Source organism: Cavia porcellus, unplaced genomic scaffold, assembly GCF_034190915.1.
Source record: "Cavia porcellus strain 051 isolate PalLab524CR breed Dunkin Hartley unplaced genomic scaffold, mCavPor4.1 scaffold_19, whole genome shotgun sequence".
Taxonomy (NCBI): Eukaryota; Metazoa; Chordata; class Mammalia; order Rodentia; family Caviidae; genus Cavia; species Cavia porcellus.
Window position 1 is genome coordinate 54,436,984 of NW_026947502.1, and position 26,413 is coordinate 54,463,396.

Sequence of the window (26,413 nt, forward strand, 5' to 3'; positions counted from 1 at the left end):
TATATATGTGTGTGTGAATAAATATATATGGTACATATATAAAAATTTTTTAAATATGCATATTAAATTACATATTTAAAGATATATGTATGTGTGCATATTTTAGATGTGTTTTAGCAGGGTATGTTTTTCCCAATTATTTAACAAATCCACATGAAATTGTTGCCATGCTGGTAACCATATGGCAGGCCTTAAGCAGTGTGTCTGTATGCAGTGTTTTAACTGGTCTTCAGGACTTGTTTCATTTCTTACGTAATATGTATAAATCATGAGTAGCATTGTTAATTTTTCTGTATCTACTTTCTAATAAAAAAAATCCTCTTTTCACCGTTTGTATTACTCTGCTAAGCAAACTGAAGGACCATTATTTCTCACAGTGCACAAATAATAATTGATAGGACTATTAAGACATGAAATTCATGCATAGCTAATTTAAGATTGCAGTGCTAGACTTCTGAAACACAGTGCTTGCTTTCTGCTCTTTTTTTGAAGTCAAAGCTAGAATTGATGCACCTCTAAAAGTGTATTTGTCTGATGTACAACAAACCTATTTAATCTAAGTATTGTTCAGAATTTAAGGTTTATGTAGACTATATATGTAAGGAATGTTTTCATGTTAAACTTCTAAAATATGATAGTTTGCTATATGTCATTAATATCTGAATCCATGTGTAAGGAAATGTAAAAGGGCTTTTATTTGTTAAACTTACACTCTTAAGGTTAACACATGGTCTAAAGTACATAGTTTTAAAGCATTCAGACCTAAGAGTTCTATGACCAGATAAAAAGAAGTTTAGTTCAATGCCAAGCATTCTAAGAAGATTGTTCTTTTAATTTCTGATTGCATTTTTAATGTCTCTAGGAGATAGAGAAAATTCCTAGCTCTGAAATAGTAGTTATGATATTGGTGCAGTTTCCTTGGATTAAAACAGGAAACTCCATGATTTTACTTATCTCTACCTTTCCCTGCCCCCACTATCATTTTTAGAGCTAATGTTCTGCAGTTAGGGTTGTGGATGTGATAGTGCCTCCCCAGAGAAGCTCTGCTCCTGCTGTCATGCTGGGGCTATGCTGGTGGCCCTAGAAGAGCAAGGCTGCCTTTTCTTCCTGTCTGGCATTCAGTCTTAATTCCACAGTCCTAGAGAGCATGAGGCCTTAGCCACATTACTGTGTGGTTCAAGGCTGTGGATTCTGTTTAACAGTAAAGACTTAGAGATTCCTAGATCTCATCCTATTCCTGACCCCTTCCCACATAATTAAAATTTTCCAATTAGATGGAAGGAATGAGGCCTGTTCAAGAGGGGAACTTCGGGTGAAGGATACCTGTCGCCATGCCTGGTCAGCTGTCAGTTACTGGACAAGGGCACAGGACATAGACATGGTCAGAGTGTGAGCGCCAACCCAGAGGCAGGGCCAGGGTCCTTCAGGGTCCTCAGTCCCTCAGCCTGACTTCTAGGTGTTTGGGACATGTCTTTCGGGATCGACTGCATCACAAGTAGCTTTCTAAAAGCACATTGTCCCAGAGATGTTCCTTCAGCTGTTAACTAACATTAACCTGCATCGCTGAGCATGCCCTGACCTTAAAGGTGTGCTATGCGCAGTCACAGTGAATAACCAGTGGTTGAGTTACCTCCTCCCTCTGCCCAGCACATTTCAGGTGCTATGTATGAACTCAATATATTTACTAAGTTCTGTCCACCTAAGGTGGGGAAAGAGCTGGGGTGTGACTCCTTCTCAGTAATTCACTTTCGGTTTCACTAAGATGTTGATACGTTCTGTACACACCCTTTGAGTTTTTTCAGCCACTCTATCTCAGCAAAATACACTCCTCATGTCTTCATTTAGCTATGTTTCTGCACTCACTCAACATGGCCTGAAACTAAACCTGACAGATTACAAAGGTATTTTACTGTTCTGCCAGCTAACATTTATAATAATTCTAAAAGTGTGTGTAGTTTATCTTTACAGTGATACTTTCTGTGTGTATTATGTGTAAAATGATAAAATTATGGGTGATAAACTTTTCAACCAAATTAACTATATTTTCCAATGTTCTGCTTTTTTCTTTGTTGCTTTTGCCCTTCCTGATTGAAGTCTAGGAGAGTAAGTCAATGCTTTTTTGAGACTTATCATCCTTACATGTCTAGAGTCCCATGTTCTCGTTTTGTACCTCAGCTCGTTCATTTGTTTCTCACGTGTTCACCATGTGATGGCAGTTTCTAGTCATGCTGCCTCAGATGCTGTGTGGGGCACATCCATGAAATCAGGTTGTTTGCGTCTGTGTTGTTGGTTGGGCCCTATCACCTTCCCAGCATCATATACTTTTCACGGCCAAGAATCATCTTTTTAAACAGACAGTGTGTTCAACCCTGGCCTAGGAAGGTAAGAGAGACCTGATCTCAAAATAAAAAAGGGCTGAGGATATAACTCAGCACTAAGGTCCTGGATTCGAGCCCTAGTACCAACAAAAGAAAGGGGGAAAAATGTACCGTGGTAGGTAGACATTACAGAGCAATACAGGTTAAGTATCCTTATCTGAAATGCTTGAGACCACACTCAGATGTCAGAGGTTTTTAGATTTTGGGATATTTGCATAGACTTTACTAGTTGTCATCTCTAACCTGAAAAATCATAAATCTCAAATGCTTCGTAGACTTTTTGGGATTAACAGCACTTAAAACTTTCAGATTTTAGATTTTTGGGGGGAGATGCAAAGTAGTTAGTTATAAAACAGAAACTTCTTACTCAATGTTTGCATGTCACTCAGAACATTCCCCTTTTATTTAAATTCACAGAATACGTAAGGGAGAAAAAGTGTAACCTAACAGAATACTTTGACACTGCATGGACTTTGTTTTGTAGTCCCTTTCAGTTCTCCATTACTTCCTGTGTTTGTCTGTACTGCTGATGTAAACTGGTTTGAGTCATATTGTAGCCTGCCAGTGATTTCTGTATATCTGAACTCACTTCACAGTAGAGCTAGGTTTTGGACTGGAAATAGAAGACCTGAACCCCAGGGTCCACGTCTGCCTCAGACCTGCTTTGATTCTGGCAATTGTTTACCTGTCCTGTTTCCTCCTATAAAATAAAGGCAGGAACCTAATAGCTCTCAAAGATCTGTAGTTCTCCTAGCCCAGTGGGCAAAGGCTCAGTGGTAGAGTCAAGGATCTGAGTGTCGTCTCTTTCATTTACTCTGTGGTTTCTGTCTCCTAGGATTCCCAGAGCCGGCAAGGAGGGTACAGCATGCATCAACTCCAGGGCAACAAGGAGTACGGCAGTGAGAAGAAGGGGTACCTGCTAAAGAAAAGCGATGGGTGAGTGTGAGCCAGTGTCCATGGTGTGATTAGTACACTTGCTGGGTGCTATTAAGCAGGAACTTCTTCCAGCCTCTGAGGTTAGCAAATACACCTTAAAAGGTTTTCACTGCTCTGATTTTCCTCATATAAGTCTAAAATTTAACCGGTCTTTACTAAAAAAAAAATAAAAAGCAATAATCATTTTGTAGCCCACAAATCTGACTTGTAATGTGTACTTTAATGAGGCAGGAGCTGACAAGCCACCTCGCTGCTTCTGTCTTTGTGTGGAATGTCTGCCTAGCTGCCCCAAACCCAACCTTGGGGATCACCCATGACCTTCACTCTTACATCCCAGCCAGTATGACTAAAGATTTTCCTTTCCTAACACTAAAAATATAGTAGTATACTTCTTGCGATTTTGCTGCCCCTCCCTGAACCCTAAGGTGATCCACCATCCTCTCTCTGGGGCTCTTTTAGCAGTCTGCTAACTAGTCTGACATTCTTTCTGCTCTTCTCCCTCTCCACCTCACCTCTGCATGGTACTTGGAGTGGTTTGTTCAGAGCTATAAAGCGTTCCCTTGCTCAGAATGGTCTGGTGTCTTCCCTCCCATGTGCCTATGGCCTAGGCTTCCTCACCAGCCTTTCCTTATGCTGCTTGCTCCCCTGGTCCTGTCATACTGGCTTGTTGAGGTTATTCTACTTCATAGTAATTAAATAAGTTGTCTCTTGATTATCCCCTTTACTAGTTGTTACCCATTGCTCTCACTGCTTGTGGAGATGTGTCTTCATCTAAAGTGTGTACACTTCTTGTTTTAGGTTGTTGAAATAGTTCTCAAATTTCTAGGATCAATTTATAGTTGGGGGTGGTTGCTCATCATCCTATTCATGCATTCAACAGGTATCTTTTGAGGCTCTTGTATATCTTAAATTCTCTTTTAAAGATAGCGGGAGTACAATATTGTATAAAGACCTTACCGTTACAAAGCTTATATTTTAAAGAAAGAAGCACAGAAAAATGAGAAAATATTTGGCAAGTGAGATGGCAGTTAGTTCCATGGAGAAGGACGAAGCAAATGAGATGCAGGGAGTGTGGGGCCGTGGGAGGGACCAAGTGGTCAGGGGAGACTTCTCCAAGATAACATCTGAGCAAAGACCTGAAGGAAATTAAGGTGCAACCTACACAATATCCAGGAGAAGAGACAGTATCTAGGAGCATGCTTCTCACCATAGAGGTAACGAAGAGCTCAGCATCAATGCAATAGACAGAGCAAAACAGAGGGTCATAGAACATGGGGTCAAGGGCACAAGGAGCCAAACCAGGGTGCTGTAGAGCTCCTGAGTGAGATGAAGGGTCTGGGAGGTTTTGAGCAGGGAAGTGATGTCATCTGGTTTAGAAAGGTTCTCTCTACTTACCATTCTAAGAAGGGCCTACAGTGTAGGCTTTAAGAGCAGAAGACAGATCAGTTAGGAGGTTTTCACAGAAACACAGAGGAACACGATGGCAGGCTCAGAGGAACAGCAGGATTGGTGAAAAGTGGTCCCATTCTGACATGATGTGCTGATGTTGATGTGAACAAGGAAGAGCACCTTCATCACGTGGCTTTTACTTGGCACACTGCAGAACTGGTGAGGTAATCCTGCTGAAAAGTAAAAGAAAAGACATGTCAGCCACCAAAGTCACAGCTTTGGCATTGTTCACATGGGGGCCATTCGTGCATGACTGTCCCACTGAGCTGCTTGCATCACCCAATGGGACCGTCCCAGGCTGCCTGGTGGCAGTAATGCATGTAGCACCAGTAGTTCAAGCTGGCCGGAACTAGCACAGTGATCAGAGTGTGGCCCTGACTGCATGGTTGAGTGTACATACATCAGTGGCTTCACAGAATGGCTTGCTAGAGAGGCTCAGCCTGAGCACCCCATTCTTTCCTCACCATCAACCCGTGTCTCTTGGAAGTACACTGACCTGTGGTTCTCCCATCAGACAGAAAGTGTGTTCTGTTGTGAGCAAGTGTGTACTATTACATATCTTTTGAAACTAAATGCAGAGCAATCATATTTTTAACACTACCAGCTGAAGTCATACTTTTCTTGAACATATTATCTTCTGTTTCTAAGTGATATCATCTGCACACCCAAGCAGCAGTGCTTTCCTAAGTGTTTAGTTCAGACCTTGGAACCAGGGCCTATGATCATCCACTGTGCCTGGCCTGCCATATCGTTGGTACCCCTTGCTCGTCTCTTCTCATGCCTTTCAGAGTTTGAATAATTCAGCCGAGAGCATATAGGCAGTAAATGCGAGAGCCCAGATCTGAACCTGGCTCTTCTGATTTACTGTCAGGTATCCAACAGTTCAAAGGGCCCACCACTGCCTACCATATACAGGACATACTGACACAACGCGCCCCACACTGCTTCCGTGTGGTCTGTGCCTCCTTCATGCCCTCATTTCATGCGCATAAATCACTGTGATATCTGAAGCAGTCTGTGGAGTGCTAGAAGGTAAAAGCTAAGTGTGGTACAGCCTTGAATCTCACCCTGCCTGCAGTCTATTGGCAAGAGATAAGAAAAGGGGTGTTGGAAGGCAGACTTCCTAATAATACACAGGCAGCAAAGGTGGAGAATGATAACCCACGGTTGCCATGATTGTTTCTGTGAATGAAAAAATACTAAAACGCCTATGCATGAAGACAGGCTCACTTGCTAATAGTAAGTGCCAGTGTTTCAGGTGATTTTTCACATAAAGACATTTGCATTAGGAATCTGACCCAAATTTTGAAATACTCTTTACTTTAGCATTGTTACACAGTTTAAAAATCTGTTTTAAATTGTTTAAATAATTTTAAAACGTTAAGCCCCAGAGACATTTATTGAAAAGGAAAGGACCAGTTGTGTATATTTTTTCAAAGTAACCCTACAAAATGGGCACTATTATCTCCGTGATACATTTACATGCTACATGTAAGTCTCTTAAGAGGTCAGGTAACATAAGTAGTTACAGTTTTGCTAAGAGTTTGCTAGATGAAGGATGGGGACCAAAGCCTGAGTGATCCAGCCTCTTAAGTTGGCATTTATTTAGCTGTGCAAGGCCACTGCCTAAATTTTTAGAAAAAACCGTCCATGTGTTCACAAAAGTCAGATCTGCTGCTTCCAACTCTACTGGGAAAGATCTTGGTATTCTCTGTCGCCTGCCAATCTTCAGGGACCTCATTAGCATCTCTTAGGCAGAGAGATTTTGTGTTACTTTCTTGGGGTTTATTAACTGTCCGAGAGAACATGGGTATTTGTTTTATTTGATGTTTTCTTAATACACATGAATAGGAAAACCTAATGAATAAAGGCTTAAATAAATGAATAAACTGAGTAGGAACAGTTTCTTCAAGGTTGAATAATTGTTAGGTTGATTTGACAATTGCTTTAAAACACATTGCTGGAAAAAGAGGACACCAATTTTGAATCAGTGTGTACAGGGAATACCTCACCCATCTTAAAAGGCTTTTGTGAGGTGGAGTTACAGAACCAGTTTGAGAGAGCTGGCTACATTCTTCAGACAGGTACACGTGTTTGACAGGTAACTTCCCTCGCCAGTACTTGCAGTGGCTGAGGTGTAATTGCAGGACAGTTCCTCGATCGGCAGTTCTGCACTGCCTCCTCAGGAGCCTAGGATTTTGAGTAGAGTATGTTCAGTCCACATCTCGGGTGGTATTGCATTCTCATTTCTTTCTGTGAAGCATGCTTTAGAGCAAACTATGCTTCTGATAGTTAATACACATATGCAAAAAGACAGTGTTACCTGTGTTGGCTGCAAATCTGTTTTGGCAGTTCAGGACAATTTAAGAAGGAAAAGAAAATTTCAAGATACTGTTTTAAAAGCCTGGAAAGTTAAAAGTGGTTTTCATGGCAACAGGAGGCCCAGAGCACATTCTCCCAGCGTAGGGAAGCCCTGTAACCTAACCCATTTTTGTCTGCCTGATGGAGATGGTTCCCAGTAGTGCAGCTCTACCTGTCTGTCTCTTGCCTCTACCTGAAGCCTCTGAAAAACTCTTCCTAGGTGAAATTATTTGTTTGACTTTTTACATCAAATTTTCCAGAGTACATATCACAGCTACTTGTAAATGGTTTTGCCACAACTTACTATCTCTTCTAATTCTCTTCCCAAGGGCTCTGAGGCATCACTTGGCTCTGGAAGACCTCAGAAGTGAGGTGCACACGCCATCAAATACAGTCACAATACATTCTTGTGCCCTAGACACTAAGCTTCTTTCTCTGTATCCCGAGGCAGCCTCACCCCTGCTCCTGTCCAGCGTGGTTGACTGCCTGGTCTTTTTAAAAAGTATTAATTGTAGAAATAATCAACTAGTAAAACCTTGTAGGATTTATAGATGTAGCCAGAAGTTCATTAGAGTACCACTCCTAATAAAGATCTGGGCGCCTTCCCAGAAAGGAAGACTTCTACCTGTGTGGTAGTTAGAATTCTTCTATTCTCAAGCTGTTAGGTTTCTGTCATTTCTGTGTCCCATTTTCACTGTCAAAATCAGTGCTATGGGAATAAACATTTGTTTACATGCTTACTTGTCTCAAATAGCTTCTCCTTGGGATATTAAAAAATTAGAATATTCTGGTTTGTGTGGTTGGGGGAGGAGCTGGATTGTTCTCTTTTGAGGTGGGGTTTTATAATCTTGTTTTGCATCATTGTATGATTGCATGTCTTAGAGTGATCAGACAGTATATATACTTCCATTTGATTTGTTTCCTAGGATCCGGAAAGTGTGGCAGAGAAGGAAGTGTGCGGTCAAGAATGGGATTCTAACCATCTCACATGCGACGGTAAGTGTGGCTGTGGTTTTCCCACCTGTTTTTTGCTTTCTGGCCTCATGAGCCAGGAAGTAAATGAGATGATACAGCCAGCGCTCAGGTTTTGCACAAGTATCTTTAACATGTGGTTGTGCATCAGATCACTTAGGCTTTTCTTGACAAAACAGATTTTACTTTTGTCCTGTGTTAGCTGTGTACTTCTGCATCTCTACTATGAACTTTTTTTTCCCTTCTGTCAGACTGAATCAGTTACTGTCTGTTGTCATCTTTGGTAGATACTATTGGTTGTTATTCTGAAAGGTGTAGTTTTCTTAATTACAAAGATGATAAAAGATGTTTTTTACATGATACTATGAGATAGCAAAATAATAAATACAAAAAGGTTTAATGGTACTGGTAGTCAGAGAACACAGAAAATAAGCAGTTTCCATATAGTTATCTATGTGTTGTACTAAAATTTCTAACAATTTGAGTTCATGTTTAGACTATGCATTTTAGTCAGATTTGTTGTGTCTTCTGCTAGAGAGCTTCTTCCATGGATTCAGAAGGCTTTAGCTATCTCAGAAGACATTTTAACAGGTTATATAATGGCATTATAATGTTCTGTCTTTTGTGCCACATTCTATGTATCACCCTTTCTTAATCTGCTCTGAGTCGGGTATAGTGGCACACACCTCTAATCCCAACGCTCAGGAGGCTGAGGCAGGAGGATGGCACATGTTTGAGGCCAGTCTGGCTATAGAGTTAGCTTAAAGCCAGTCTGAACTACATAGCAAGACCCTTTTTCAAAAAATCCAAAAGAAAAAAAAAAAGAAATATGCTGTGAAAGCAATATAGTATAGTATACTATCAACTAGTTAATGAAACTTACTAGTTATATGACCTGATTTTATTGAAAATAAACTGAAAGCCAGGTGTGGTGGCTCACCCCTGTAATCCCAGCACTTGGGAGGCTAAGGCAGAAGGATCGTTGAGAGTTCGAGACCAGCCTACGCTACAAAGTGAGCTCAAGGCCAGCCTGAACTGCACAGTGAGACCCTGTCTCAAAAAGGCAAAAACATTTAAAAAAAAAAAAAAAAAAAAAAGCTTAAAATGAAAACAGCCAGATTTGGTGGCTATAATCCAGTGCTTGGGAGGCTGAGATAGGAGGAGCTTTGTGAGTTTGAGGCCAGCCTGAACCATATAGTGAGACCCTGTCTCAAAAAAAAAAAAAATTAAAGTTCTCTTCCCCCCTCTCTGTTTCTTTCCTGCCAGAAGACATTACTGTAGTTAAGCCAACTGTTTATATGCATTTCCTAATTAATAAATACCACATTGCCTGCCCACATTGTTTGGTGACTGAGAATGGTCTGTGGCATCTGTCAGAAGTGAGCCTGAATTCTGTCTTTATTATTGTTTTATGTGACCTTGAGACAAGTGTTTAACTCAAAGATTATGAGGATTAAGTGAGGTAACATGCCAGGTGTAGCACATGGCTGTGGAATTTCACTGGCAATGCTGAAATCCATTGATAAGCAGCACCCACCCCACCCCACCCTCACAGACGCAGGATGCTCATCTCCTGCCCCCGAGCAGCCCAGGGGAAAACTGGTTCCTTCTGGGACTTCTGTTTTCCTCCCACTGAGTTGTGCTGTTGTGTTCTCCCTTTCCCTGGCTGTAAGCCAGACCCTTTTGCTGTCAGTTACATCACTTGTAATCACATTCCTGCTCCCACAGAAGGCCTCTGTATCCAGTTAGCTGGCTTTTTCTGAGTGCAAACACCATTGACTACTTAGAATTTGAAAACCAAAGCCAGTGGTTTCCTGGGAAAAGAAAGGGGTTCAGTGATTTTTGAAAAAAGGAAAAGATCCTATGTTCTTAGAAAACTTGGGGCCTTTGTTTAGGAGACCTTCACACTTGCAAATTCCTCAGGCTTGGAGAACTGCAGTCAGATTTGCAAACTGTTTTTATGGAAGTCAGGAGAACCAAATACCCATTTAGACTGATGGGGCAGGGTCTGGGCGTGACCTTCGGTGCATGCCCAGCTCTCAGAGCTTTCACACTGCACCACCACCTGCGTGTCCCGCCCCACTCATCACGTTCTGAACACAGTAAGGACAGCTGTGTCCCACAGTTCCAAATCAGACCTGTGGCGGAACTCAAGTGAGTGTAAAAGACCTGTCACAATGCTCCCTTCCGCAGCATATGCTCCAGAGTGGTAGAAGTTATTCCGCCGTTTCAAGTAGACTTCTGTACCTTTGAATTACACTGTAGTGGGCCTGGTACTGGACTTGAAGTCTAATAGGTTTAATTTCCTGTTTCCATGCTACTGCTTGGTGTGGGAGAGGGGCAACTGGAGCAGCTCTTTCTTTTCTGTCTTACTGTACTAAAACTTGGCACTGGTCTTTCAGCTCTTGCAGAGATGGGTTTCTGTTCAAATGGGAAGCCAGTCACCGGGCAGCTTCCTCAGCCACCGTCTCGTTCCCGGTGGGTTTCTGTGCCTTTGAATTGTTTGTTTCTCCTCCTTTTCTCTTTTGTAACACTAAAAATGTGATAGTATAAGTAAATACAATAAAACAAATTGTAAAAGAAATACTAGAACTCATTTGAAGTATTACTAAAATCCTGAAAAAATTCAAAAGTTCAAAAGTTTCAAAAACTCTTGTTCCCTGCATTTTTAACCCCAGTGTCACATAATAGTCAAAAGGAGAGAAGTACCATCTATTGAGCATTGTAGAGAGTACCCTGCATTTAATCTAGAATAGCCTATAAGATTAGAGTCACTCTCCCGACTTCTCACAAGGCTAGAGAGCCCTAGGAAGTGCTTCTTGCTCACCTTGGAATTTCCCGAGACCTCCACAACTTAAGTCCTCTCTGGGGTTTTGACATAGGATCTCACAAAGTCATTCAGGCTGATCTCGAGCTCTTGCAGTCCTCCTGTCTCAGCTTCCCCACTGCTGGGACTGCAAGCGTGCACCTCCATGCCCAGTCTCATTTTACCATCATCTCACACATGGCTGGCAGGTAGTTAGTGCTCAATGAGTGCTTTTTAAAAACGAAACTGCATGTTACAGTTGAAGCTTAGAAAGTCTAAATCCTGTGTCCAGGGCCATGCAATTTGTAAACAGCTGAACCATTTTTCAAACCCCAGAGCCTGTAGTCTTTTGCCTCTCATGAGGTTATCCTGGGATGCCATGTTGTTGGAAGGTCTTTGAAACTTTTCTAAATAATACTCTTTGGAATAAAGCTGTTAACCTGGTAATTGAATCAGTCATAGGGTCCAGGGTCGAAAAGGCTATGAAAACTTCTAAGAAGTTGTGGGATATTTAAGGGCTTGGGAATTTATATTTGAATTTGAATCAAGATCTATCAGGTTCAGGTACAAGTTCCCTGTGATGACTGTGGTCGTATTGGTACCAGTGCACGTAATAAAAATGATGGTGTCTTAACTTACACATGATGACCTCTGGTTTACACTTTTAAGTTCCTGTAAATCATACTCACCTCTCAGTCTGTCAGCAATGAAAGTACTTTAACATCACACAGAAGTCCTTGGAAAAGGCCTGGTGTTTCTCCGAGAACAATCAGGCAAGAGTGGCTGGACAGGTGGACTGTCTTTAGGTGATGTATGTGTCCCTTCAGGGAGGCTCATTGTTCTAAGCAGGAAGATTAACAGCATAATCTTTTGAGTCTACCTACAGATGAAATGCACCATCAGCTTCTTACATGCGCCTGCATTACTCTCATTATATTCTTCATCTGTAAAATAACAGTAATAAGAGTACCTCTCTTTCAGTGTTGTAAAAATTAAGTAAAATGATGCATTCAAAGTTTTACAGAACTTTTACTCCAATAAGAGTTACTTAAACTTAGTAGTCATTATCATTTTAGTGAGCTGAGGTGGAATTGCAGCGTCCAGAATCCTAGAGCCAGGCTGTACAGGCTTAATTCCAGCTCTGATGTTGGACCCCTAGTGAAGATTGGCCCATCAAAGTAAAATGGAGTCATTCATAGTGGCAAGTTAGGCACAAATAAGTGGTTGTAAAGACTTTCAAGTTCATTGATTTACAAGCAGTTACAACAGGTTGTAGGGCAGAATTAGTGTTCAATAGGGGCTGGGGATTTAGCTCAGCAGCATAAGCGCCTGCCTTGCAAGCAGGCAGTCATGAGTTCGATCTCTGGTACTGATAAGAAAAAGAATTAGTGTTCAATAAATGTCAGGTATTATTATCATTATTATTATTATTATTACTACTACTACTACTACTACTGTTTATCTTCCCTAATGTGTCACTGCCTCCATTTTAAACTAAGAATTGGAATTCTTTCGTGTTAGTGTTGCCTTTACTCCTCATACTTTGCAAAGTCAGTTTGAGGTGCATACTGAACTTATAGAAATGTTTTGGCTGGTGGTTTGGTGCTTTGTTCATTCATTTGTTTTTTGAGACGATGTCTCACTATGTAATGTGGGCTGACCTTGATTACTGCATGACTCAGACAAACTTGCAGTGATCCTCCTTGTTAAGCCTCCCAAATTTTTAGGTTTTAGACATCTGGCTCCATGTGTGGCCCCCATAGAAATACAATTTACACCTGGTAGTTAACAGTGGCTCTGCCACCTCCCAGGGCATTTCATAAGAACTTGTGTGTCTCTTTGTCCTTGGCTGTTTGGATCAGTGAGCATCTCCCTAGGAATGTTGTTTTTCCAGTCCCATTCCAAGCTCCATAAAGTTCATTGAGCTGCCAGACCTTTGAATGACGGACTGAAAGTATGTCAAGAAAACACAAAGAGATCTACAGAAGGACCACCTGCTGCATGCAGTGCATTCATTAACTTGCTCCGTTATTGGCCTTTGTGTTATTCTGGATTCCTCTCTGACTTCATGAGGTTTTTTTGCCATTGTCATTGGAAAAGAATATTTTTCACCCAATAGATTTAGAAACCAACACTGAATTCTAAGAGATCAATCTTTGTAGAGAGTTAGACCTGTGCTAAATCCCCAACAGGCTATGGACTCATGGATAAATTACTTAAACTTTTGTATCGTTATTTCATAGCCGAACAATAGGCATGATTTGCCCATTAAAATATTCTCATTGATTGCCTTCTGGACTGGACCTTGGGCTAGGTACTGTAAACCAGTGGTGAATCTATAGCCCCTACCCCCTTGTGGAGCCTGCTACAACCAAGGGTCAGAACTGTAGATGGAACATATAGGGTGCCGTGATAGAAAATGAGCAGGCACCACAGCTGCTTCAGTGTGGTCAGAGAAGACTTTACTGAGCGAGTCACAGTGGCCCTGGATGAGGAGAGATTCCCAGCAGAAGGGAGAAGGCAATGTAAAGTCGAAGCTGGGTGACATTTTCAGGGAGCCCAAGAGAAGCCACTGTGGGTAGAATTTGAACACGTCTTCGAAAGCTTTTGCTGTCTGTCTTTCTGAGGAGACTGACCTGGATCTCAGCACTCGGAGAAGCTGAGGCAGGGGGACTGCAAGTTGCAGCCTGGCCTGCGCAAATCAGTCACTTAGACCCTTTCTCAAAACAAAAAGTAAAAATACTGTGGATGTGGCCAGTGTGATGGGTTCAGTTCCCAGTACAACCCCTGCCAAAAAAAAGAGAGAAGAAAAAACTCAAAGGTAAACTTGGATTATTTTTTTCTTGAGCCGACATTATTTCAGTTCTATATTTGAAGTGTTCCCTTACCTGTTTGAATAGTTTCCTGTTTCATGTCATTCCCAGCCTGCACTAGAAAGTGAGTTCAAAGTCAGCCTGAATGGCATAGTAAGACCCTGTCTCAAAAGAAAAAAAATTAAATAATGGAAATTATATAAAATACCTACCAGCTTAAGTGCTCACTAAAGAACATTTTTGGTCTTATACCCAAATAAACCAGTATATCTTCCAAAAACCGGGAGTTGTCATGCACTAAATTTTGGACAGAAGTTTTCTCTGCATTGTTAGATATTCAGCATGTACCTCAGTTTCTTGCTAGGGTTTATTACAGTTCTTGATTGCATGCCAAATACATATGTTCCTCTAGGGCATAGTAGATGTCTAAGTAAATATTTATCGGAAGAAAACACTTTTTTGAGATAACCGCAATGATCCAAGCACCTGTTTCTAAGCAAGACTTCTCTCCCAAGAAGTGTATGAGAATACACAGAAGGTGCCTGAAATGTAGTTCTTCCATTTGATAAAATATTCAAGGACCTGCTGTATGCCTGGTGAGTTTCTGTGGGTGAGAATAAATATACACCCTGAGTGGAAAGAAAGACAAACAAGGAATGGGAAGAGCCAGGAAGAAATACAACAGATGTGAGAAGCTGAACTGTAATGGGATCAGTCAGCTAGGAACTACCCCCTCCAAGGGCCTGCTGATGGTGAGAGCACACAGGAATTAGGGTGTGGGACAAGTGAGGGTCTATGGTTCCTGGAGGTTGGGGAGCAGACTTGAGTTTTTATTCTGGTTGAGATAAGAATCATGAACAACAAGGACTCGATAAACTGAAGTGTCCTTTTACCTTTTTTTTTTTTTTTTTTTTTTTACTGTATTAAAATCATACTAAAACATTTCCTAAAGTATCTCACTATGACATGGCCCAGGACAAGTCATCTAGTTTTACTTCAGTCTGCTGAAACTCCAGGGAAGATTACATTTCTTTAATCAATATACCTATAATTTAGTACCAAATGTCAAGAAAGTGCTTTGAAATTTGGGAAGTCATACAACCATCTGGAATTACTATTGTTACTATAGTGATATCCATGCTTGCAATGCATTGGTCTTTGGACTTTGGTCAAACACACCATTCCCTTTTCTGATGTTCTTGGGCTCATCATTGAGTGTATGAGCTACTTGGTGAAAAATTATGTTTCTTATTCCTAAATCATCACACTTAGGGTGAAGGGTTACTTGTCAGACGCCTCACTGACGGTTCAACTCAGGGAAGAGCACTGTGTATAGGCAAGAGTGTTCACGTCAAGAGATTTGTGCTAGTGTGACTCCCTTGGTTCAGTGGACCTGAAAAATCTCTGAAATAGATATCATATGTCATGACCACTAGAGTTGTGTGTCTATCATGGAATGACTTAAATTACGTAGGATCCTTGTCATCAAAACTTTCCCTGCAAGATACTTGGAAACAGTCAGTGCTTAAAAAATGAGAGGTGAGTGGTACTATTTAACTTGCCAGGAATGCATTAGCAGTGAACTGAGTCGCTTTTCTTTTTTTTTTTTTTTTTTAAGATTTTATATCAATAGCGTGGTGTATCATGTGGGGAGAAACAGCCAGAGAATGCTGCGTTAGAGAGCAATAAGAAATTATTGCATTAACCCTCCACCACATTCAAATGTGAATGGTCTCCAAAAGTTCTCTAATTTTTCAGATTTCTAAAGAATCCTGAAACTGCTTATTATATATAATCAACATAAGCTTGGGAAGTTCTTCCTTATGTCTGGCCCAAATCTTCTACAATTTGTATGCCTTTCTTTTTCTCTATACAAATGGAAAACAGCTGCCTCGGCATCCCAATAGCAACCTGCATGTACTTGAAGCTGATTGTTAAGTCACCCCCAGCTTTCTTCCTCTGGACTAAGTAGTACCTTTAACTTATCTTAAAAGTTTCCATTTCCTACCCCTTTAATCATCTCTTGATCTCCCTAGGCTTTTCTACAGCCTTTTTAAAATGTGGACTCCAAAGCAGAACATAATATTTTAACAAATCTCATCATTAACTGGGATCATTTCCTTCTCAAGCAGTGATACATAATTGTCATTTACATGGGAAATCTGGCAATTTTATCCACATCCAAAAGGATGAGATGTCGAATGAACATTTCCCTTTTACAGTGGACTGATCTACAGTTGTGGCTGCAGATGCTGATTGTAGAGTTTGATGCCTTGCAAGCCAAACTCCAGGTCTGTTCTAAGACATATGTTGCCTGTGTACTCATGAACCTTTTGGATTCAGCGGTCAGTTCTATATCACAGGAGTCCTTTCTCAGACACTGTTTCCTGCTAGGCAAAACGTTCCTGTACTTTGTTACTAGTTCCGCTTATAAATCAAAGATGCACACAACAATCATAAAATCCCTTGGGATTTCACTTCCTCTTGTGAGGTGGTTTTTCTTCCAGCCATGTATAGAATAGGAGAAATTGTTTTTCTGTGTTTAATCTCATCAAAATCATACAGAATGAGGAGGATCTCAAAAATGGCTCAGAGAGCACAGAAAGATAAACAGAAATTAATTGTACAATGCCCATTGTTTAGGAGAGATTTGGGTTATTGACGAAACTGACTTGACCCATATGACATTTCTGTTGTTTGGGACTTTGTTTGGCTCATTGATGTGACCTGTATCCCGTCCCTCTTCTCCCTCTGTTAAAACTTTAGTTCCTTGTGTGGAAATGTGAGAGAGTTTAGCGTCATGACTGTCAGTGGAAGCAGGCGTACAGATACAACCAGAGAGTTCCATTGCTTACTTCCATAGGCTTCTCCTCTTCAAGCAAAGCCTAACTCGGGCTCACATAGTCCGTCAACTTCTGTTGGCCTCATAGGAAGCAGGGATCCTGGCATGAGTATTGAGAATATGTGACCTTAGACATGAGCAGGCAAGAGGGCCAGAACGATTACGTGGTGAGACTCCTTAAGTTAGCATAACTATCTACACACATATCTGTTTTAGATATACAACCTAGAGATTTACTGACATCGTAGTCTACCTTTCTCCAGATACTAAAACTCATTAAGCAGCGATTTGGAAGTGGTAATTATTCTTGTACTTGGAAGTAATGTCACTTTGCATTGCAATCAAACTTGATGAATACATGGGACATAAGGCTTGGAATAATTGATTAGTGAGGTCATCTTGATTTAATGAATGAAATATAGCTCAGCTACATTTCATAGCAAGATTGTATATATTTCTTTCTGAGACAGCTTAACAGTTGATACATTGTGTCAATGAGGAGTTTAGAAGTTTAAGGGATTCAGTAGGTGGCCAGGTCTCACTTTGTAAACATCCCAAACCTGGGCAAAAGGAAGGCACAGAGATGGTGTGAGTGCTATAATCACCCTGGGGAGTTGGGGGGTGTCTGGTTATAATATAAGAGAGGAAAAGAGGCTTGTTCCCCTCTTTTGCTGTCTTTTGCCACCTTGAAGTGTTGCCCCTGTGCCATGCCACTTTGCCTTGGAGCCAGCTGATTATGAACTGAAGCCTCTATAAGCTGTGAGCTAAATAAACCTTTCCCTACTTAATTTTGGATGTTAGGTATTTTGTCTCAGCAACAAGAGAAAAGGAACTAAAACAGAATTTGGTACCAGGAGTGGGATCATTCCTGTGACTGTACCTGATCATATAGTTCAAGAGCCTTTGGGAATGGCTTGAGGGAAGAATTTGGAAGGGTTCAGAGATATTGCCTGAAAGAGTAGTGCTGGAACTGCTTAGACTATTCTGTGTGAGAGATTCTTGTCAGAGCTAAGATGACCAAGAAGCTGATAGAAATCCTACCAGTGAAGACCAAGTTCTGGAGATTTTCACTGAGAAGGACTGAATTGGGTGCTGGACTCCAGATGGTAGGTGTTATGGCTTGGCAAAAAGTTTGTCTGTGTTTTGCTGGTGCCCAGAGACTTTGCCTGAGACTAAGATTAAGGGCAATGGACTAATTAAAATGGCAGAAGAAATTTCAAGATAATCTAATGTTGAGGTGATGGTCTGGCTATTTTTGGGGGGGCTTTTAGCCAGATCTATGTTGGGAATGAGGAGCAAAGAGCCCAACAAGATGATTTAAAGCATTGTGAGTTTGACCAGAAAAAAAGCTCCAGGAAAGCTGTGGTCTACGAAGACAGAGCTAGGAGGATCTTGATTGCTGAGAAGGAACAGGAGAATATAAAAGATGTCTTGAGGAGATCACAAGAAGCAGCAAGTCTCCACTCTTTGCAGCCTCAAAACTGCAAAAGTGAAAGGAAAAGCTGCAAAGAACCATGTCCCAGAATGGCAGCAGCACAGAAAATTTTTTCCTCAGAATTGGATTCCGAGTCCCCAGCAGTCTAGGCACTCAACCCCTGTAGCCAAGAGAGAGGAAGACCTGGCTACTGCTCCAGCTGGCAGCAGACCTTGGCATCATCCACATGACACTACCTTTAGGCACATACAGAATGTAAGAGTTTGGGGTTTAAAAATGCTTTCACCGTGGTTTCAGAAGGCCTGGGAGGCCAGGCAGTGCGCCCCTAAGAGGGCAGTTTCAGGTTGTAAGGGTGAAGCTGAAGAGGCCAGGGTTTCACTTTGTAAACATCCTGATCCTGTGCAAGAGGACTGCAGGGAGGTGGTGTGAGTGCCACACCCACCCTAGGGAGACGGCAGCCTACTTAAAATATAAGGGAAGAAAAGAGTCTTGTTCCCTCCTTTTGCTCTTGCTACTTTCACTGCCTATGCCATGGCACCCTGCCTTGGAGCTAGCGGATTATATAAGGACTGAAACCTTGACAAACTGTGAGCTAAATAAACCTTTCATTCCTTAATTTTGGGTGTTGGGTATTTTGTCACAGCAGTGAAAGAAAGTAACCAAGACAAACTGGGTCTCCTATATAGTTCAGGCTGGCTTGAACTCACTGGGTCTCTAATATAGTTGAGGCTGGCCTCTAACTTCCAGCAATCCTCCTGCTCACCCTCCCAAGTACTGGTACTATCGGTGTGCACCACCACACCTGGCCTAAAACACAGTCATGAATGTGCCAACTGTGTGCTTGAGTGTATGTAGATCTGGTGTATTTGTGCTTTAAAAGTGAAGAAATTCCCAGATGGTGTCTTTTTCCCTGCTAAAAATGCATTCTTTTATGATTAAACCCTTCATGTGTGCTACTCTGTAGACACAGAGCCTGCCCATGACTTGGCTTTTTCTTTTTCCAGTCTAATAGGCAGCCAGCCAAGTTGAACCTTCTCACCTGCCAGGTGAAGCCAAATGCGGAGGATAAGAAGTCCTTTGATCTGATATCACGTGAGTCTTTTTTAGAAACCTTTTTCTCTGAGTCAGTAAGTTACTGTGGCTTCTGACATCTGAGTGTTTCTTTTCTGAGTATGGAAGTAGTAACTTTTCCTAAGCAGGCTGTTCACAGATTGCACAACTTCTTGTTATTCCAGCATGTGCAGCTCTATGAAGATTCCTCAGAGTCAGTCTGTCTATGTCTGTCTCTGTCTCTCCCTCCCCTTCCCAACCTCTCTCTACCTGCTTCCCCTTTTCAGGACAAAAGTACTGCTGTGTTGCCCAGGCTGGCTATCAGTCCTGGACGTAAGTGATTGATCTTCCTGCCTCAGCCTCCCAAATACTTGGCCTAAAAGTGTGTGCCATAACACCCAGCTGCTTTTGTTCTCTTCATTTGCACTGAAGCCACTTGGCCTTGTGAAGGATTTGAAGACCATCAGTAGAATACAGATTTGCATGTTGAACTGGTGCAGTGCTTGACTGTGACTATACAAACTTTTTCCTGTGGAGAGTTTTTCTAAGTATATTCAGTTTTCTCCCAATCTCCTGAAATACAGTCATTGATGTGAGGCCCCAACAGGATTTTTAAAAGCCCCTAGGTAGTTCTGATGTACACTGTGGTTAAGAAGCACTGATGTAGACTAGGGAGAGCACTGTGACCATATAATAAATTCAACCAGAAGAATATCTGCAAGATCAGGATCTTAAAAGGAAGATAAACAGTGAGGGGATGCACTGACCTGGGCGGTGCAGTCTGAAGGCAGTTCTTCATGAAAGTAAGGAGATTTATCTTCCTTTTAAGATCCTGACCTTGCTCCTTACCTCAGTGCATCCCCTCACTGTCTTACTCCCAAGTTCAGAGTTTGCTCTTCAGCTGTGAGCAGAGCATAGTGAGCCACCCGCCCCACGACCTGCAGCCTGCTCACAGCGTGCAGCACCAGGCCTTTCGATCTGCCTAGCTCTGTGGACGCCCTTGGCGGTCCCACTGCAGGAGAAAGGACACTGCCCCCTTCTGGAAGGAGAGCAGGGCCCTTACCACTGTCCTGTTGTGTCCCACAACACCAGCCTTAATCTCTGCTCCTTCTGTATCAGCCAAGCAAGAAGACCAATAGCCAAAGGGCATGATCTGTAGAAGCACAAAACACTTTCCTGCCTTGAAATCCTTTTGATAGAGTTGCATGCATGGGAGCACAAACAGAGTCTTGACCCAAAAGTATGAATCAGCTGTGAGGCTGTTTTCATGAAGTCTGAGCTGGACTCGGCAGCATCTCTGTGGAGTTCAGGTTCCCATGACATTTATGACCAAGACATTCTTGGGTTATTGAGAAGCGTAAAATAGGAAGAGATGAGCTTAATAATATGTCTTCAAAAAAACCAAGAACTTCTAGGATCAAAAACCCATCGGTTATTACTAATGGTTACTCATCGGTTATTGAGCATCTAAATGTGCCTGGTGCTTTTTATTCATCATTGCTAATTCTCAGCAATGCCCTGTGAGTTTCTTGTTTTATAGAAGAAAAAAGTAAGATGTAACGAGGTTCAGGGACTTCCTCTGGCCCTGTAGCAGTAAACCAGGGATTCAGCCAAGGCTGTCATGTACTTCTGTCTATGTGTTCTTTCCCTCTCTCTCTTAGAAATGAAGGGCATGGGTGCCTAGCAAGGAGTGATCCCCGAAGGAAGTACTCAGTGAATGTTGTTCTGACTTGAATGTGTTAAAGCATCCTTAGGTATTTTAAGAAAACACTTCCCTGAAGGACCCAAGTTAGGCCTCTCCCTCCCCTGCTTGGGTGGCAGACATTGGTTCTTCCTTCCTGAATGAGTGATTCAGCAAGAGGGCAGGCCAGAGCCTGGGTAGAGTTTCAGGCTCCCTTGCAGGTGGGCCCTCAGATGAGCAAAGAATGTCTACACAGAAAGTACAGACAGTCACACCCTTGCCACTGAGCCCGCAGGGTTTGATGGGTTCTTGCCCCTCTCACTGGTCCTCCTATTTGCATGGTTTTTTTTTATTCTACTATTTCTCTTGTACTTAAGAAAAATAGGGGCTGGGAATTTAGCTCAGTGGCATAAGCACCTGCCTTGCAAGCAGGCAGTCGTGAGTTCGATCCCTGGTACTGATAAAAACGAAAAAGACAAAAAAAGAAAAATAATATTGGCAAAGTAAATTGTTCAGTTGGCTAAATATAGGTGTACAAAGAAAATAATATTAAATAGGAACAATATTAGATTCCTAACTGTATCATTGGCTATCTGGGGACTTTCATTTTCCCCTCAGCTGGGGATTGAACTCTGTTGCATGTACTAGACAAGTGCTCTATGACTGAGCTACCTCCCCAGCCTTTCTGGGAACTTTTAAAATCTGCATTATGTCTGAAGACAGCATACTTGGCATGGTTTCACTTTTTCTCTTTTTTGTATTTCAGATAACAGGACCTATCACTTTCAGGCAGAAGATGAGCAGGATTACGTAGCGTAAGTAGTTTTGAAATAATGGAATAACATCTTAAGTTGAAAAGGCAGCCATGGCTCTTACTCCTGGTGCCTCTGTGCTTCTGTCCCACCTTTGGGCCTTCACGCTCTACTCCTTTCGTCTGAATGCTCTCCCCATGTGCTTACAAACTCAATGCTTCCTGCAAGACTCACCTTAGGCCTCATTGCTGCTGTCGTTATCGCTCCCTCCTCTCTGCCTGTGACCTTTCGTGCCCCTCTGTGTGCTTAGGTACACGTCCACAGCTTCCTGGAGGCTGGTCGTTTCTTGAGGACAAGGGCAGTTGTCTTACTCATCTTCTTATCATGTTACCGGCACGCTTGAGGCACTTCTCAGTGGTCAGTAGTCAAATGAGTGCGCCGGTCTGGCTGGCTGCTGGACTGTTCTTGTGATTGGAGTGGAAAGAACGGGGGGGGGGGGTGTCCCGTACTGCTAAGTGACAGTCCTGGGCTACCTTCCTTCCCGTGGCCTGCCTGGACCACAAACAGCAGTAGGTGACTTATATTCTCAGCAACTTGCATTGGTGTTGAATCCAATTTTCTGTGGACTCAAATTCTTATTTCTAACAACTGTGTGGGAACAAGTGTCATGAACTACAAAAGTTCCTGTCCCATCACAGACAAACAATTGTTATTTGACTTCCTTGTTTCTGCAGAGCCATGGAATTCTGTTCACACCCGTTTTGCCCTTCTCCTTTCCCATATGCTCACATACTTCCCTATAGATTGCACTCTCCTCATCTCAGAATGCAGTAATGGAGAACCCTTTAGAGCTTTCAGCCATAACACAACCCTCTGCGGTGCACCTGCCATGGGTTCACCACCACTGAATGCAGGGAATACACGTACAGCTGGGAGAAGTAGCAGAAAAAGAAAGAAAGCTAAGAGAGAAAGAGAGAGCCAGGTCTGCTTATCCACTCATCTATTTGATTATTTAATGAATGCCAGCCAGAAGCCAAGAACTGTGCAAGTCACTGAGACCACAGAATTAAATTAGACGGAGCTCCTGCCCTGGAGGAGACCACAGTGTGGCGCCGTGCACATGCTGAGTGCGGGAACGGAGGAGGCTGTGTGCTGGGTGCATGCCCTCCTCTGCTCCTGCTGTGGTGCTTCCAGAATTCCTAGAGGAGGGGAAGCCCGAGCTGACTCCAGGAGGTGTAGGGAGGTGGCAGGTCCTCTGCCCTCCAAGCACAAGGTCTCGACTGCAAGAGAAGCAACAGGATAGAATCAGAAGAAAGGGGCAGACAGGTGGCTTAATACCAAGGCACAGAGTTGGCAAACCAGAGAGCAACTTGGCACCAAATGAGAAAGGGCAGTTTTAGGTCTGCCCCTACCATCCACAGAATCTGGGAGCACCAATACTTCCTGGGATCATACTGTGTACTGTGTACCCTTCTGTTTTTATCCTCACGACTGTAAGCAAGTAGGGAGGGTATTTTATCCTTGAGTTTAAAAATGAAGAAACAGGCAAAGTGTGACCATGTTCATAGTCCTCAACCCAAACAGAATTCCAAGCCACTTTAGAATATTGCTTCCCTTTCTCTTTCCCTTACCCTGCTCAAAGCTCTAAGTAGATGGAGGGAGTTTTCGTGAGCCAGGAAAAACATCCACCTTGTCTTTGTTCCCCTCTGTCTCAAACCCAGGCCTTGACTGTCCTGTTTTCTCTTGGGACTTACAGGTAGTTTAGTCCTAAGTAAGTTTCCAAAGTAGGCCCAAGTCCCAGTTTTGTTAGAGGGACCAGTTTCCTGCCTATAGGACTTACCACTGTTGACAGTAAAAAGGTGGTGACTTAGTTACTGTTCACTCTCGCTGCTGAGACAAAATACCTGACCCCCAACATGAAAGAAGGAAAGTTTATTTCTTACAGGTTGGGGGTTTCAGCCCATACTCAGCTGGCTCTGAGGCAGGGTGACATGGTGGGGCTGCCAATTATGGCTGCCACAAACAGCAAGGCACTAACTGGCAAGAGAGAGAGATTCGCCTTCTTCCCGCCATTACGTCATATCCTGGCTCTACTCTTGGGCAGAGGAGACACTCACTTCACCAATCCAAGTGCTAGACAACAAACCAATCACAAACACTAGATTTGATTGCATCCATAATTGCGTGAGGCTTGGGGGCCACTGACATAAACCATGCCAGGTGGCTTGGTCGATCCTGAAATTTTTGCACATTGATTGACAGTGCTGATGCCGAGAGGGGTTTCATTTGGATGATGTGGAAGATGATGGCATAGTACACAAGGAAAGCACCTGCCCCAGAGGGAAGCTTTAGTACTGCATTCACATCAGTTTTTTTTAAAGGCAGTTTCTCTGCACTGTTGATTTGCTTTCCCTGTGAAGCTGTCCAGTGAAAATCGGGACATGGTGGCACATGGCTGTCATTCTAGCACTTGGGATGCTGAGGCAGGAGGATTGCTGGGAGTTCAAGGTCAGCCTGAACTTCTTAACAAAATCCTGTCTCAAAAAGAACAGGAAAGTATACAGTGAAATTAAATGAGAAAATGTCCTCCTCGCCAGGAGGGAGGTAGTTTAATGTCCAGCAGCTTGGCTGCTTGTCTAGGTTCTCTGAACAATGGTTTTTGCATTAGGCCAATCATCTGGCCTCATTTTTTTCATCCATATGCTGATATGGTTAGACAAGTTAATAGATGAGAATTTATCTCACTTGCAGACTTTTTGAGAATGAAGATAAAATGTGTGAAGCCTTCCTAGCACCATGGCAATTTATTATTTTGAAAGTCAGTGACTTTTAAAGTATTAAAATACAATTACACACTGCATTGCTTCTTACACTTTTTGGTATACCTGTTTTTTAAAAAGAATTTTAAAATGAGGCCATTCCATTCTAACAAATTGAAGTACTTTCTCTAGAAAATTATTTTTAAATATATACATTTTTTTCTTGATTATCACAGCAATCTCCTTTTGTAAAAAAAAATATGAGCTCCAGAATAAAGAGACAAATGTGGTGTGATGAAAGGAATTTTGAGAGGGGACCAAGAAACGAGGAATTTCCTCCCAGACTGACACAGTCCAGCTGTAGGACCTTGGGCAAGTCCATGTAACTTTCGTAGTTTCCATTTCCTCTTCTTGACAGTGCTTTAAACCCCCACCCAGAGACTGGGAGAATTCTGTTCCACAGTTGGAAGTGCTTGACATGCAGGAGGTACTGGTTCACATTAGGTAAGCAGATGTGAGAGCGCCTGCAAAGGCAGAATGGAGACCACAGCCACCAAGGCAGTCCAGTAACTGCCAGGGAAGTCACCCACAGTGCTTAGTCCCCTCGACAGTTACCTCAGTGTTTTTAACAAAAAGGTGTCTAATTTATAATTTGAGACTAAAGAATTAAAAAGTGCTATTTAATTTTAAATGCATCACATGCCCGCTCATCCCTAAATTGGTTCTCAAGGGTTTGGTTTTCAGCGTCCCAGTAGAGTTAAACTGAGTGCAGAGCGCCACCTAGAGTCCACGATGCAGCTTGTTGTGGCGTCTTCCCATCTGATTGTTTCACTATTGCTGCTGCTAATGCAGGACTTTTTGTAGATAGTATTTTACTTCATATCTGGTATACCAAATAAACAGGACTAACTCTAAATTTAATCTGTATTGTAGGTTGAGAGCAGGTATTAGCTGTCTGTGCAATAAATTTTTAAAAACTGTAAAGTTGGATTTTTTTCAATACAATTTCATTTCAGATTTGAGAAATCATAAACAAGCAATTCCCCAATGACTTTTTTCCTAAATAAAATTATGACAGCCAATATTAATATTTTGAGGAAATTCCTTCTAGCATTTTTCACAAACATGGATACCTAATTTATAAGTTCATGTGTTTAAATTTGAGATTGTCAGTTTTTTCCTGTTTCACAAGACTGTGAAGATTTCTCCAGCACCATTCAAGGAATATTGAACAGTTGCATTTTAGCGCTTGCTTAACCTTTGTGCTCTATCAGTCAGCACCCTGTTGTTAGGTTTTATGTTTGTAAATACCTAAACTGAGACCGAAGGATTTTGTGCAGCATACATGATGCTCTTACTGTATATATAATTGAATGCCCTGCCCTCTTAGCATTAGAAATGTTAAAGTGCTTCCATGTTAGTGTGCTTTTCTGTAAGTGTACATTTTTATCACTGCTAGTAAAATATTCCTTCGTTTTAACTTTCCAGTGTTCCCGCAAAACATGGACTTGTAAGAGCAGATGCCTGGTGCAGGCTCTGTGACTTGCGTGATCTCCCGCTGAGCCCTCTCATTCTCCTACCTGCTGTACTCTGCCCTCATGGAAACAGTACCACTGTATCCCTTCAAGTCCTCGGCTTCACTAGCTGCTGCTTCTAATCATTTCTCGTGTGTCACTTTCCATTTTCTAACTCTTTTAATTTTAATTTCCGTCCTTTTCCCTCACCTTACTACTATTTTGGGAGAGGGAATTCTCCTTTAGAAGTTCTGATGAAAATAGGCTTCTTGCAATGGGAGAGAAAACAGCAGCTATGTCCTTAGGAAAACGTCTTTCTCTGATATTTTGACGACAGGTGGATATCAGTGTTGACAAATAGCAAAGAAGAGGCCCTAACCATGGCCTTCCGGGGTGAGCAGAGCACTGGGGAAAACAGCTTGGAAGATCTGACGAAAGCCATCATTGAGGACGTCCAGCGGCTCCCCGGCAACGATGTCTGCTGTGACTGTGGCTCGTCAGGTAACTCACTAACTGTCTTCTTTCTGCCCGTGTGATAGACAGTGAGGTTTTTACATAAAGAGCCATACCTCTGAGGCACACTTGGACACCTCCCAGATGTCCCACCACCACTAAGCTGCTCTTCCCCTTATCTGGACATCTCCCACCTGATCGCCCAGTGGTCC

At 42.3% G+C, this 26,413-nt stretch overlaps 1 protein-coding gene across 6 annotated transcripts in view; it reads left to right on the plus strand.

The window, feature by feature from the left end:
* The window catches only part of Asap1 (ArfGAP with SH3 domain, ankyrin repeat and PH domain 1), a 356,971-nt gene that overhangs the window by 287,785 nt on the left and 42,773 nt on the right, over positions 1-26,413 (plus strand). For 5 of the 6 annotated variants that reach the window (XM_063231067.1, XM_063231069.1, XM_063231068.1 and 2 more), the window contains 5 exons: positions 3,214-3,314; positions 8,051-8,120; positions 18,997-19,084; positions 21,490-21,538; positions 26,086-26,249. In XM_063231067.1, the coding sequence (XP_063087137.1) occupies positions 3,214-3,314; positions 8,051-8,120; positions 18,997-19,084; positions 21,490-21,538; positions 26,086-26,249 (472 nt within the window). Of the gene's footprint in view, positions 1-2,094; positions 3,163-3,213; positions 3,315-8,050; positions 8,121-18,996; positions 19,085-21,489; positions 21,539-26,085; positions 26,250-26,413 lie in introns of those variants that run through there. The other variant, XM_063231072.1, reaches the window with a different exon arrangement.